This window comes from Lolium perenne, chromosome 5 (genome assembly GCF_019359855.2).
Source record: "Lolium perenne isolate Kyuss_39 chromosome 5, Kyuss_2.0, whole genome shotgun sequence".
NCBI classification, from domain to species: Eukaryota; Viridiplantae; Streptophyta; class Magnoliopsida; order Poales; family Poaceae; genus Lolium; species Lolium perenne.
Window position 1 is genome coordinate 21,408,195 of NC_067248.2, and position 15,278 is coordinate 21,423,472.

Sequence of the window (15,278 nt, forward strand, 5' to 3'; positions counted from 1 at the left end):
GAGCCCTCTCAAGCTAGTTTGGGAATTTTTGGTGTTCTTGGTTTTCAAGCCTTACCTTGTGTTCTTCTTGTTCTCTTGATCAAGGAGGACAATGTCTTCGGGTAATGTACTCTCCCTTCCTCCCTAATTTCTAGTCCTTTTCACACATTGCTAGTTCTTGACAAGATTTGAGGAGATCTTAGGGTTAGGGTTAGGGTTTGCAAGTCCTCATGCCTTTAGAGTGTCTCACAACACAAAGCACATACTCCACTCTATTGCTATAGTCTATGTTCAAGTTTTTTGAGTTTTTGCATGAATTTGTGGTAGAAAATCTGGGCAACTCATTACAACGTTTTTGGTGAAAAGGTCATCATGGAACCATTCAGATTCCCTACTCCGGATGGTCGCATAGAACTCCCTTCCATGATGCCCACCGCTGAGCGCCGTTCCAAGGAACAACATGATCCTGCAGCAGGACCCAGTTACACTCGGCGCTCTCAGCGTGGCGCCGCTCGCTTCTTCACCAGTATGTGGCAGATGTGCAAGAACACCAATGATGTTGCACATCAGAGTCTTTCCATTAACCAGGAGACACGGAGGAGACAGTGTGAGTTCATGGCTGCACGGAATGCTCCTGTTCCTCCTCCTGGCCCTGAGATGGAGCCTGTGGTTGCACCAGCTTGGGAGATGCCTCCCATTACCGATGAGATGATCCAGAACTTTGACTTCTCCATGTATGCTCATGGTGGCCCTCCTCCTCGGACTGCTCGTGCTCCTTCCCCTCCTGCTGATGATGATGATGAGGATGACCGTGGTGCGTCTACGCGCGATGATGCCGAGAGCTCCTACTCCACCGGGCATGAGTTCTATTGATGGGTGCGGTAGCTTCTCTCCTCTTTTCTTCGCCTTTTTGGTGTCCCGATGCCAAAGGGGGAGAAGAGAGTAGAGTCTAGGACCACGGGGATCCTTGATTGTCACAAGCCATGGGAGTTGCTTTATTTGGATCTTATATGGCTTGTGCTTATTTGTTTCGATTTCTCGAGAATCATTTGCTACTTTGAATAATTTGTGTATGGACGTGTATGGACGACTATGTGTGTGCTTATTCACTCTATTAGGATAATCATGTTTTATGCTTATATATATCTTGATATACTTGTCCATACCATGCTTGTTTCCTAAAGATATTGGGGGAGCTTCTCATGTTACACATATGGTGCACTTTGCATTCAAACGCAAATTCTCCAAGTGCACACATTATGGGGGAGCTGTCGTAATATCTTATATGGAATCAAGGTTTAGAGCTTATCATAATATCTATATGTGACTCTAGCTCGGTTTGTCATCGTATACCAAAAAGGGGGAGATTGTAAGGGTATTTTACCCTTATCCATTATTTTGGTAACAATGACACCATGCTAGAGTATTTGACCTAATACGTTTATAAGGATTATCTCAGGTATTAGGCAATGAGGCATAAATGGTGTATCAAAGGAACAAGAAGGCTAAAGGAGACCCCCCACTTCAACAACAATCGAAAAGGGGTCTACAGAAGAAATCCGGTCGGTCACCCGGTTGGACCGGGCCACAGACCGGCTGGTCCGGCGCACGGTCCGGCCGACCGGCGCCAACTGGCGCTAACCGGCCGTAAACCAGCGCGAAAGAATCCGGTTTGCCGCCCGGTCAGCCGGCCTCCAGACCGGCGAGTCCGGCGTACGGTCCGGTCGACCGGGCGCCAACCGGAGGAGCCCCTGGACGAAGAAAAGGAGGATCTGGCCCAGCATCCGGTCACTGGTCCGGTCCGACCGGACGACAGACCGGACAGTCCGGTCACTGGTTCGGTTGACCGGGTTTGACGAGAAGAAAGCTGAGGTGGCAAGTGACCAACGACCATTTTTCGAAGTACACTATAAATAGGCCTTCCCCTACCTCAGAACACTTAGGCACTACATTACAAGTTGTTCTTGAGCTCTCTCTCTCTCTTACTTCATTTCTAGAAACACCAAAAGCCTCCGATCTACCTCCTCCTCCACCCAAACTCAAATCCCTCCGGGGAATCACTAGAGGAGGACCCGATCTACTGTTCTACCAAGCCAAATCTCATTCCCCCTTGTATTCATCAAGAAGCTTGCTTCCTAGGGTTCCTTGGAAACCCTAGGTGGGCAAGAGGAGTCCGGAAGCATCCGGGCTATGGATTTGCTCCGGGCAAGATTGTGAAGGTTTGGAGGCTACCTCAAAGTCTACCACAAGTGAGTGAGCTATTCCTTCGTGGGATAGGCTCCGGAGAATAGGGTGAGCCTTCATGGCGTGGGGAATCCTTCGTGGGACCTCCACCCCTCCAAACGTGACGTACCTTGTTGCAAAGCAAGGGAACACGGGAATACATCCTCGTCTCCGCGTGCTATCGGTTATCTCTAACCGAACTCCTTACTTGTGATTTAACTGCCTGAGAGAGCCTTCGTGCTCGAGATAGTTGTATCTTCATATAGGTTGCTTCACCTAGTTTGCATTAGGCTCACCTTTATATTCCACAAAGCCTAATATTGCAAAGAAAGAATTAAAACCTGTAGAAACCTATTCATCCCCCCTCTAGGTTTACCATCTCTATACTTTCACCTATCACGGGACACCCGCCGGGATAGGCGATCCCGGCCGGGGCCGCTTGACCTGTCCCGGGAGTGCATGTCAGCCACCTGGCGTCATATCTCTATGAGATCTTCAGCGACCCAACATGATCACCAGGGCGCCCTGGCGCAGTCTGCCATAGAAGGACAAGACAGATTGATGGCATCCCATAGCGAGACCCACTCTCAAAATGCTGTTCGTTGACATGCGCGCGGTCCTTGTACCACCCCTTGTGATATAAAATAAGGTCCTCGAGCCGTAGATAAGTTTAGGCTTGGAAAAAGGTGGAGAAAAAAGCTGTATTGGAGACGTTGAAAGAGGGATCTTAGCTCCTTGTGTAAACTATTCATCATTAAGAAGATCAGATAAGTAGGACGTAGGAGTTTCGTATCATGCGCTCTGAACTTGGATAAAAAAATTACATCTCTATATTGAGCTTGATCCCGATTGCAGCGCCTTTTAGCTGAACAAAAAAGGAGTGCAAATCCTCGGTGTCCGCCGTCCCATGGACGCATCCCGCAGAAGTGTGAAACCCTATATTTTATATTATATTTATATTACTTATAATAATAAAATGGGTGATAACTAATATAAAATGGAAGGGAGTACTCAAATAAAATAAAGCAGTTTCACATGTTAGTTTTCAAATGCTCAACGGTTTGGAACCCTATTTTGGTTGTAATTCAAACATGACAGAACAAGATTAGCCAAAGCACGAATCTAGAAGCAGATCCAAACGCTGTAACCTCCCCCAAAGCCCCTTCTGATTTCAGACTCATCTTCTTCTTCCTCGAGCCAAGCCGACCCAGCCTAGGGTTAGGGTTCAGCCGCCATGGACGCCGAGCAGAAGCGGAAGCGAGCGGACCAGGACGAGGAGCCGGCGCCCGACGGCCTGGACGTGCTCGACCTCCGGGCGGCCAAGCGGTTGCTGATAGGCTTCGAGCGCCGGCTCAAGGACAACCTCGAGGCGCGGATGAAGCACCCGGACGACCCGTCCCGCTTCGCCGACTCCGAGCTGGCGCTCCACGCCGAGACGGACCGCCTCCGCCTCCTCGCCGGCGCGCCGGAGCTCTTCCCGGACCTCGTCCCGCTCGGCCTCGCCTCCTCCCTCTCCTCGCTCCTCACCCATGAGAACGCCGACCTCGCCGCCGCCGCCGCGTCCCTCCTCGCCGACCTCACCGACTCCGACGACCCCTCCGACCTCGCGGGGGTCCAGGCCCTCGCCGACGCGCTCGTCGCCGCCAACGCGCTCGACCTCCTCGTCCACAACCTCTCCCGCCTCTCCGAGGCCGACCCCGACGAGGCCGAGGCCGTGCACCACTCCCTCGCCGTCCTCGAGAACCTCGTCGACCTCCGCCCGCACCTCGCCGACCTCGTCTGCGACCGCACCAAGATCCTCCGCTGGCTCCTCGCGCGCGTCAAGGCCCGCGACTTCGAGGCCAACAAGCAGTACGCGTCCGAGATCCTCGCCATCCTCCTGCAGAGCAGCCCCGCCAACCAGAAGCGCCTCGGCCAGATGAACGGGGTCGACGGCCTGCTGCAGGCCGTCGCAATGTACAAGTCCAGGGACCCAAGGACCACCGACGAGGAGGAGATGCTCGAGAACCTATTCGACTGCCTCTGCTGTGTGCTCATGCCCTTGGAGAATAAGGAGAGGTTTGTCAAGGCCGAGGGCGTGGAGCTCATGATCATCATCATGAAGCAGAAGAAGTCCGCCTACAGCTCCGCCATCCGGGCTCTGGATTTTGCAATGACCAGGTTCCCACCGGCTTGCGAGCGCTTTGTCGATGTACTCGGGCTTAAGACCGCTTTTGCAGCGTTCATGGGTAAGGCAAGTGACAACTGCTCCTTCGCTTCTTGGAATTTCATATGTTCATTGTCACCCACTGGTCAATTTTTAGCTGAAAATTGATAGATGGAAGCAATTCCAAGCTCATGCATTGATTAACTGGTGCTGGAATTTCATATGTTCATGAACTGCTGCTAGGTCCATTGTAGTTTGAACTGAAAATAGATGGATGGATGTAAGTAGTTGAAAGTTCATATATTGATTGACTGGCACTAGAATTTTCAATCAAGCTTGGCTCAAAATTGTATACATGTTGATTTAGGCAAACCTATGGTCGGTAAATATTTGTTGTTTCAGACAATGGATGGCTGTTATGTTGCTTCATGGTGTTCACAGTAACAAAAATAACCTTCTCTTTGGAAAATACAATGTAATGGAATTAGTTATATGAAAATTGACTGATAACCTAGTTGGTAAGGCTGGAGCTTATCTAGTTGGTGAGGCTCCATTCCTTAACTTGAGTCCAATTTCTGATGTAGTTGCAAGCATGCTAATTTCTTCTCAAATATGGGTTTTCAGATTCCTGTCAACAAGAAAAACAAAAGTGAGAGTTATCAGGAGGATCTAGAAGAACGCATCATTTCACTTATTGCTTCCTTGTTTGGTAAGAAAGTCTATTCCAATATCAGTTGTATTGTTGCTCTGGATTGCATATGAACCTGCACCAGAGGATAAGCAAAAGTACTTATTTCTATAAATCTGCTTATGAGTCATTAGCGATTCACAGACTTTTCTGTTAAACTGTTTTCCTAGAAAGTTATTGAAACCTTATCTTCTCTAGACACTTTTACTTGATTAGAAACACTGCTTAATTACATAACTGATTTAATCCTAAATTCTAGTATGTGTGAATTTGAAATTTACATTTCCAAGATGCTACGTAAATTATCTACAATGCTTCCGAGAGGTTTTTGGTTTCCACTCCATGCCAAATCCTGTTTGATTAGTTAGATTCAATGTATCCTCGTACTGTTTTACTATGACCTCTATTTTCACAACACGATGCCAAATCCTGTAATTCATTGTTTCCACACTACCAAAACAAAATTTACCAATGAAAGTAGGTTACCTTGGTAGTTTTCAAGTTTCTACAGGAACCTGCACACAGCCTATGAGCCTAACAGACTGAAAACTTGAAGAGACCAAAACCAGGCCTTAGACCCACAACCAACAGCAGCAAACCAAAAGAGAATTTGGTGTACAAAAATTAACAACATGAACCAATGCCCTGTTTCTTCTTTAATCAACTAATCAAATTGTCAGAGTATCAGTCGACTGTCGAGGTATTCTGGCCTGTGACCACTCCACTTCTGTGTCAATATAATCCATCATCCATAAGTGAGAAGTTCATTAAAGAAATTTTCTTCTTATTATCAGTTCATGATATAGTTAAGTTAAGTACATCCTATAGAGAATTTGGACAGATGTGCCCCAGTTTATCCGGCTTGAGTTCTAGCAGCTCTGAATAAACTGGCATTGAAATTTGAGCACACCTATTTTCCCAGGATCACGAATAAGCATAGATCCTGACAACCAGATGAATCCTTGTTTTCCATGTTGATAGGTTTGTTGGTTCTGCAACAGTAACCGCTTAACAAGGACAAACAGTTCAGCATTTAAGTGCATGGCATCCCCATCTTCTTATTGTAAGGATTTCCTCATGGTTGATTTGTTTTCCATTTCTGTTAGGTGGTATTACAAAAGGTTCACGAAGGATCAGGTTACTAGGAAAGTTTGTTGAGAATGAATGTGAAAAGATAGACCGTCTGATGGAGCTATACACACGGTATATCTAGTTTCAAGAGAACTCAGGGTCTTGCTTTCATTTCCTTGTTATTTACTGATTGCTTGGTCTGCTTACACCGTGCAGGTATTCAGACAGAGTGAAAGCTGAGACTGAAAGGTTCGAAAGTCTTGACTTGGACGATCTGGAGGTGTGCTTATTCTATTTTTGCTACTCTCATGCCAAATTTGAACAAATAGTTTATTGCTAAAAGAATGCTCTTGTTCCCTCAGATGGATGATGACGAGCGGTACAACCGGAAACTTGAAGCTGGGCTTTACACACTTCAGGTATTACCGTAGTGACACGGCAGTTCTATTTGTGATCAGTCTATCTCGGGTGATTACTGTTTACTCCACCAAGTGTCTGAAACAAGTGTTTTGGTGTTTCAGCTAGTTGCGCTTATTCTTGGGCATATCTGGCTCTCTGGGTAAGTAGACCTCCAGTCTTTCTTCCCCCTGGTATTGTGCCCTGTACAGAGCCTGGAGATGTTCATGTTTTTCCTCCCTTCCACTCTATTTTCAGGAATTCACAGATGAGGACAAGAATAGAGTTGCTTCTTAGACAAAACAAGCTGACAAAGGATGATGTCAAGGATATACTCCAGGCATGTTATCCCTTTCTTTTTCGAAGCTTTTGCTCCTCTTGTTGTTAAGTACTTTCTGATGAGACTTGGCGTGAATGGTTTACACACCATTTTTGTCTTCGGGTCCCAGAGTCTTTAGTTTTCAACTGGTAATGTTATCGAGTGTTTATTAGCTTGATGTTTGATTCCACTGCAGGAGTACCATGACAACATCGGGGACCTGGATGGGCCTGAAGAGAAGGAAAAGGCTCAAGGCAGGACCAAGGAAATTATCGCTGCGTTGTGACTGTGGATCACATCATCTTCCTGTAACAGTTTACCTGGTCTCCATGGATGGATGTCGTAGGGGCCTGGATTATCATGGATTCATGATCGATGTGTATTCATTCGGGCATTGTCTTGTAAACTAGCAGCTATCTGCGAACAAATGCTGGCTTCTCAGAATATGCAGGTTGGCTGTGTTTCCCAACTTGTGGCCAAAACTGGCATTCCAGCCTGTTATGTAGCTTCGGATAACCATTAGTTACTCTACACCAGTTTTGAAAAGATGGTATTGTTATTACCTCATAGCAAATTCTAGAGAACAAAAAGAACTCATCTTGGCCTTCTTATAACAGGATTTTCTCTCTGGTTGTTTTGTATGGTTTCCCCATGATTAATGGAAGAGAAAGAAACGCTTGAACGTATCTTGTATCATCTCAGAAAGAAAAAAAAAAGCTTTCTTCCTTCATTGCAGAGAGAAGACAGTGGAGAGGATGGTATGTTATCCTCTGTTGCCAGCTCCAGTTACGGTGACAGTCTCGATACCATTTTAATTATGCTCAGCAGACAGAACGACTTTGTTGCTGTTACCCCTCTGGCCAATTTCTGATTGTGTGCTAACTGCTCAGCAATAACAAATTGATCGTTGCCTTAATGTGTCCTACAGAAAAAGTAGCAATACATGCGCCATGTCTACCGTCAGTTCTTGTTCCACCTCCTTAGTCTCCACATCACGCTTCAATTCTCGGAAATTCAATTCGGCTCCCGGGTGCGTATGCACTCTCTACCAAAAAATCATATTTCGAAATGTTGAAAAAATTTAATAAATTTTTTTACATGTACATCTTCATAATATATGTTTGTTTGTCAAGTTTCACGAAAAACCAATATTTTTTGTGGTCTATATAAAAAAGAGAAAACTTATCTTGTGAAAAGCATTATTTTTAGCACTGAGTTTTATCTTTTTTACACATATCACATGATAAGTCGATTTTTTATGAAACAACTTTGTAAGCGTGTAGCACGAGAAGATTTACATGCGAATTTTTGGTTTCAATTTTTTTTGAAATTCAAAATATGTGTAAGATGCATTTCAAAATAGAGGGAGCATAAATCTCCCATGTTCCAAAACACTACTCCCATTCCCTATCTTATGTTTTTCCAAGCAAGAGAACCTATGTTACAAACAATTTTTGTTGGATTATACTACCTCCGTTCTGCAACGGTGGTAAACTGGTAATATTTGATTGTGCTGTTGTAATGTGTGATAACCTACATAAAGTAGCAATTTTGTAGGGTGGTTTTCGGTTAATCATATGTAATCTCTGTTTTAACAATTTTTTTAATAGATCATCAAGGAACAGGATGACGCTGGCTCGCTTCACTCTGAGGGGGCGGCTCCGACAAAACCCTAGCCGCCGCTCCCCATCCCTCCTCCCCACAGCCGCCGGAGGAAGCCAGCAGGCAAAGCCCCTACCGGCAGATGGTGGTGGCAGGATCTCATCTCCGAGTGTGGTCTGGCGGTGGCGAGGGCCACCTCCTCCTCCTCGCATGGTGGGATCTTTAGCTATAGCTTCGCGGCGGCCCGGGACAACGCGACTCATTTTCGACAGAGATGGACGCCGGTGCGGCGGCCCTAGACTTCTTTGGCGACCTTGACGATCGTTGTGGCTGCAAGGGCGGCACGATGCCTAGTTCGGGGGACTCGGTACGACTTAGCCCCTCATCTCCGCATGGTACGGGTGGTCGTGGAAGTGCCTGCTAAGATCTTCGGGCTGCTGTTAGGAGCCGACGGGCGGCGGTGTGGGGCATTGCCGATCTGCCTGATAAAGAAGGTGGTCCTTGGGTTCTTCTCGTGCCAAGACAATATTTTGCTCGATGCTAGCCCTCATTGATCTTGCCGGTGAAGAGTTCCGAAAGGCTCGACCGGCGATCTCCTTTAGGCGCCTGATGTATGTAGATTGCTGGATCGGATGAGCTTCCGTCGTGCGCACCCATATTTTTGGTTGTGCGGCTTCAGGAGGGAGTAACACAATGCTTCGCTATCTGTTGCCATCATGGGACATGCCGGTTTTTGATTTCCATGGAGAAGATAGTGGTGGAGAATGTTATGGCTGCTGAGGTTCGATGTCTAGTAATGGCGGACTAAGTCCTCATGATGAATAGGACTTTGCTTGGTGTTTCTTGTCTTGCAGCAGCAGCATCGGCAAGCGGGATCGACAGTATAGGAGGAGTACATAGTCTTATCTTTTAGGGTGAAAATCCAAGGTCTGGCCTTAATTTGTTGCGCTTGTCAATGGATTTGTTGAAGATATTGTTTCGAGAGAGCGGACTTACTCCAGGGACAAAATCCAAGATCTAGCCTTAATTGGTTATGCCTGGCAATTACCTTGTTGAAGGCATTGTTATGAGAGCGTGGACTCCGGATGCTGTCTTGGCAGTGGTTTGTATTGCAGGTACAAGGTTTTGATAACTGTAGCGGGATCTTTTGTTTTCTTCTTCTTTTTGTAGTAGGGTTGTATGCATTCGTAATGTCTTAGAATAGTTCGTTGTAATTGGTATCTTCGCGATATTAATATACTTCTTTGTCGAAAAAATGCAGCCTCTAAACCTTTATTTTCATTCCTAAACACGGCATCGCCCTGCTCTCTCAAAAGTTGTCTTATGAATCAGTTTTCATACAATGACCAGCCGAATGCGGAACTTATTACAGATTCAAGAAAAGCTGCTGTCAGTGGGGACTTCTCAAGCTACAACATGTTTCAGATGGCAATTTAGATTTTTGGTACTAATAATTTTTTCCTATGCTGATTTTTGTGCATATAATAAGCTAATTGCCCGTTTCCATTCCTGACGATACTGTGCGAATAATAAGCTATTCCTCCATCAGTTTGTTCTTGAGGAATTACTCACTAATACCCTTCAAGAATTTTCGATAAAACATTTTAGCGATTATTGTGCATATAATGTAATTGCATGCTTCCACATGTTGCCATTGTGTGCATATAATAAGGTATTCCTCCATCAGAAATTCTCTTTAGAGCTCCATGAATTTGTTGTCGACGATTGCCTTAATAAGTGACTATCTTCAAGTATTCAATGAATAAATAAATGTTTTTCTAATATTCCTGTTTGTGCAGATCCAAATCCAAATCCAAAAAAACTTCAGTTTATAAATGGTTCTGGTTTACGAATCTGATATTTTGTTTCATGCGTTGATGGTGAACTGTTGATGGATGCAACAGCCTGTGTGTTCTAACCCTAAGAGACGAGTTATCTAATAAATCAAAACATGATCCATGGCTGCACAGTTGAGCAATAATTGTCATTTTTCTGTGCATTCTATTAGTAAGAGACACTCTTCAAGCATTTATCTGATATTTTGGTTTATTTTTAGAGATATTTTTATGCTCATATTTGTGTTGTTCCGAATCTGTAAACATTCGGTCTAAAGTGGTTTTACTCAACAAGTTTTGATTGTTCGTGTGGAAGCGGTTCATGCTTTGATATGCTACATGTTTCTTATGCTGCAACCTTAAGAGACAAATTATCTATTTACTCAAAAGATGATCCATGGATGGTAGGAAATAATATCCTAGTGGCCTCTTTTTACTGAACAATCTCTAGGTAGAAGCAACGCAAGATCATCTTCAGAGATGGGCAGTGGCACTTGAAAGACTCAAAGCTGCCATCATTATAAGGGGACATGATCTCCAAAGGGAAATATGTTTTGCTTAATCTAACATGCAAAAGCACCTTTAGTTGGGAGAAGATACTCATTGCTAGGAAGGTACAGCTGAAAGTTCCCAAAAATCATGGCAACACCTTCCAGCACTTCATGTTTTTCTTTTGTTGGGCTTCTCTCTCTCCCCTCACTAGAAAACAGGGAAAGGACAACTCAACTTTGTCCAACCTTGCACCCTTTATCATGACATAGGGCACAATATACCAAACAATGGCATGTATAATAGTACATGCCAGCAAAAGATGCATCAAAGTGTGATGCCTCATAATAGTAGTGAGAGCTGGTGATTGGCATATAAAATCAGTGTGTGCACATGGCATGCTTCTGTCTATCTCTCCCAGTTGGCTCATCCTCCACATATAAAATATAGACATCCCGGTTGACACATTGTTTATATGTCCACAATGCATCACAGAACAAAGCATCTCTATTACTGAATGCTCTTTTGAAACAATGCGCTTCTGATCCTTTCATTATCAAAATAAAATATTTCAAAACAAGGGAAGCACCATGCAAACTCATAATACAATACAATTAACATTTAACACCTTAGAGTAAATATTTGTTCTGTTGATACACCATGATGATAATTAAACAACTTTTGCTGGACAAACTGCAACGGGGAAAATTAATAAGGTGCCTTTGCATTTTGCGCCAAGAAGAGACATAAGAAGAAGAAGAAGAAGAAGAAAAAAAAGGATGAACAGATAGAGCAAAACAAAAAGAGAGACAGTTATGTCACAGACAGGTAGAGATACAACACACTTGTTCTTGGCTTCTTCTTTCTTATGTATATGACAAGATGAGACTTGAGACTGACTGACCGGACCAGAAAATATCACAAACCAAAATGACTTCACTGATCAGAAGATACAGACTTAGGATAGGGGATATGATACAGGGATGAGCAAGCAAAGTCATATATATTTTGATTCTTGCATCTCATTCAGTTCATGCTCTCCTCAGCTTCTGTTCTTGCACTTCTCCATCGCCCTTGGTGCTGAAAAATTTCAAAACAAAATGGGTCGTGCAATTTGTTAGCAACAATCAGAACAAAGGCCTGAAACTTGACCAAACCTCCAGAGAAAAAACATTTTATCTGCTGATCTGAAACTTATGAGAAATCTAACTAACCAAGGCCAATAGCTTCTGATCCTTTCATTATCCGGAGGCGCTTGCATGACTCGACGAACATTCTGAAATAAGTCATTTCCACGTAAAATGATGAGAAGTTATACAAAACATTCGATGAACGGTTGTCAAAGGTTCAGGGTAGTACTTCAGGTGACTGAAATAAATTGCAGAAATAGAGAATTATGCATAAGGAGAATTAAGCTTGCTTCACTCACTCCCACGGGACATCACCGACAAGCATCCAGTCACCATCCTTGTCCTCGTACGTCGGGACGTACTCAGATCCGTTGAGCAGATCCATCAGCTTGCTCTCGTTCATGCCGTTCATCCCTTGAGATCCACAGTTTCCTGTTTGACAAACAATTGGGATTAAAATCTCATTCTAGAATATAAGTAACAATTGCCGATGGAAAGTATAGTGTTAGTTCAGAGCTGTTGTTATCAAGCTAACGATGGAAAGTGTCTGAACAAAGTTCAGTATCAATTCAACAAGCGAAAAACAATCACCACAATAGGAAAAAATATTGCTTTTTAGAAAATAATTGTTGGTTGTTGCTGAGTATATGCATGTTTTTTAAGATGCACGCTCCAACATGTTGGGTTGATTATTGGGTATTGAGTTAGAACAACACATGCTAATCATGAAGGAACCTAAGCTAGCTAGCTGAGCCGATGCCATGATCATGAGATAGCTGTGAGTGCATACGGTAGGGAGACAAAGGCATTATGCCAGAGACAGGACAGGCAAGACACCTACCAAGGATCGTTGCAAATCATGCACCCCTGGCAAAACCACATGGTGACCACCACCACACATGCAAACGGAAATGCAATCATAAATGCAAAAGTCATGCGCGCATGTACCAAATAGCCAGTAACTTTATAGGTTATAATTTGTTTTGCAGCAAAGTTCACAAAAACTAAAGCTAGCTGGATAGCAATCTTAAAAAAAGAAGGATGGCCTTAGTTCTGCCCATTAAGTAATTTACAGGGTAGATTCACTACAGTTTGGTAAATGCATGCATACCGATGGTGAAGGAGCTGAACATCTTCTCGAGCGCCTTGGAGAGGTCCTGGTAGGTCTTGTACATGTTGAGGTCCACCTTGCGCAGGTACGGTGCGCCGTCCATGCTTACCTTGACGAACGCCGCGGCCGGCGACGACTTCTCCGCCAGGATGTTCTTCCGGAACGACCTGACCGGCGGCCACCCAACCACTTGTGCCCTGATAAACCACCAAGTTAATCAGTGATCTGATTAAACCTTCGCTTAAGTATACTTCCATCACAAATTTAGGCGTGCAGACTCTTCTTGACCCCATCAAGTTAAGAAACAATTGAAACTAGTTTAATTCCTCCATTTTTATAATTTAGTTTGTAAAAAATGTAGGAGAAATATTTGTAATGTATAGAATACATGTGGATGGAAGTGGTCCATGAGACACGCCGGGGAGTGGCATCAAATCATGGAAAAGGCAAACAAATTTGTGCGGTGCCACACATGCATTTATCTTCTCTTCCAACTTAGCAACCCACCTTTCTCCTTTTATTTTTCCATCCATTCAAAGTTGTAAGCAGAGTTAGCTATCTGCATGGTATAGTATGTGTATATGCATTGAACAAGTCATTTTTCACTCCATAACACACTATAACTAAAAATACACCCATAGTAACTATTTTTCACCCATCTTTTTCTTCATGCTTAAAGACAAAGTGGCACAGAATGCAAGTTTGAGCGTGATTCACAAAAAAGGAGATAAGAGCCGGAGATCAAGACAAGGGGGCAGATAGATCTAGACGAACCCAAGATAGCAGTAGGGCCATGCCCATATTCCCCCTGCATGGCCGAGAAGGGTCAGTATGGGCAGTATTATTAAGTATCTTTTCCACTAGTATTTGCATTGTAGCGTCAGGATACTAGTCAGTGATGGTAGTATGGAAATGATGGCGACGTGGACAAAGAAAGTAAACTGTGCTATGCAAGAGAGAGATGGAGAGGGGCAGCAGTCCAGTCTCCAGTGCAGTGCTGTGCTGTGTGTGTGGGTTTCTTTTATGGTGTCGGCACTAGGCGATGTCTCCCACTGCCCCCACACGTAACGTGCCCCTGTCTCTCTGCCGATGATGATGATGGGTGTGAATCTCTCCATAGATCTCACCCGTCGTGCATCTCTCTCTCTCCAGGAAAATATGTCCATCATGATCAGTGACCACCGATCTGATGATCTTCTTCGTGTAAACAGCAGTACGAACTAGGCCGATCATGGCAAGAACAGCAGAGTACCGCTACCAAGTGCATGGCCGTTCTTCGTCGAGCTAGCGGATTAATCATGATGGTTTTGCTTGCAAAAGCTAGTAATCACGAAGCTAGGCTGAAATTTTGTGAAAGCTCGCGCGTGATCAGTTAACAAGATAGCAAGAGGTTTACACGAGGAAGATGAGCTACACCTGCACATGCATGAAGAGAGCACATCAGAGCAGAGAGATGGACACGTACTTGGGTGCGCGCGGCTTCTCGGCGGGGTCGGGCATGGCGGCGGCGGTGATGACGCTGCTCTGGCTGGGCGACCGCTTCATCTTCCCGCCGGCGTCCGCAACCGCCACCTCCACCTGCTCCTCCTTCACCACCGCCGCGGCCGCGACCACGTCGGCCGCCTGGCGATCCTCCTGTGGCGCCGCCTGCTCGCCGGCCGGCTCCAGCTTCAGCTTCAGGTCGATGGTCTCGGCGAAAACCCTCTTGCCGCCCCTCGCCTGGTCTCCTCCCTCGCCGCCACCGCCGCCGGGCAGGCCGAGCCGGAGCTCGGTCGCCTCGAAGGCCAGGTCCGCTGCCATTGCTGCCCGAGCTTCTTCTGATACTGCTGCTTGGTAATTTGTCGCCTTTCTTTGGTTTCTTGGCTAGCTCTTTTGGTTTGGTTGTGTTTGAGAAGCTGGGACGTTGGGTTGCGATGTGGAAGGCGAGCGATGGGAAGAAGGAATAGATAGCGAGGAGGAGGAGGAGGAGGGAGTGTGGCAGAAATAATAATGGCAGCGAGGGTGTTGGTGTGGGTGTGCAGAATAATTGGGCCGTCATAATGCATTGCCAGACTCTTTTGCGACCCTGCAAGTATTTTTTCATTATTCTAGGGCTATTTGTTTAGGCTTTAGCCCCATGTTGTTTAGGGATATTTGTTAAGGCTTAGGCTCAGTTTCTGTGTTTGCTAAAGTGGATGAACTCGTTTTTTAATCTATAGTGGAGAATAGGTATGAAATCCATAAAAAACAAGCCAAACAACAAAATAAATTAAACAAGCTAGATTAAACAAAATAAATTAAACAAGCTAG

General features: G+C 45.0%; 2 protein-coding genes across 2 annotated transcripts; one reads left to right on the forward strand and one right to left on the reverse strand.

The window, feature by feature from the left end:
• Positions 1-3,362: 3,362 nt before the first annotated feature.
• LOC127298804 (uncharacterized) lies at positions 3,363-7,508 on the forward strand. Its single transcript, XM_051328660.2, has 8 exons — positions 3,363-4,435; positions 4,973-5,057; positions 6,143-6,239; positions 6,324-6,387; positions 6,470-6,526; positions 6,629-6,666; positions 6,762-6,843; positions 7,019-7,508. The coding sequence occupies exons 1-8, from the start codon at positions 3,437-3,439 to the stop codon at positions 7,106-7,108; spliced, it is 1,512 nt and encodes a 503-aa protein (XP_051184620.1). The 5' UTR covers positions 3,363-3,436; the 3' UTR covers positions 7,109-7,508.
• Positions 7,509-11,349: 3,841 nt separating this feature from the next.
• On the reverse strand, positions 11,350-14,952 carry LOC127298803 (auxin-responsive protein IAA30). The gene is made up of 5 exons (XM_051328659.2): positions 14,455-14,952; positions 12,990-13,186; positions 12,178-12,310; positions 11,963-12,024; positions 11,350-11,828 (listed from the first exon to the last, which is right to left on the reverse strand). Exons 1-5 carry the CDS (start codon positions 14,787-14,789, stop codon positions 11,791-11,793), a joined length of 765 nt encoding a protein of 254 aa, XP_051184619.1. The 5' UTR covers positions 14,790-14,952; the 3' UTR covers positions 11,350-11,790.
• Between the last annotated feature and the right edge of the window lie 326 nt (positions 14,953-15,278).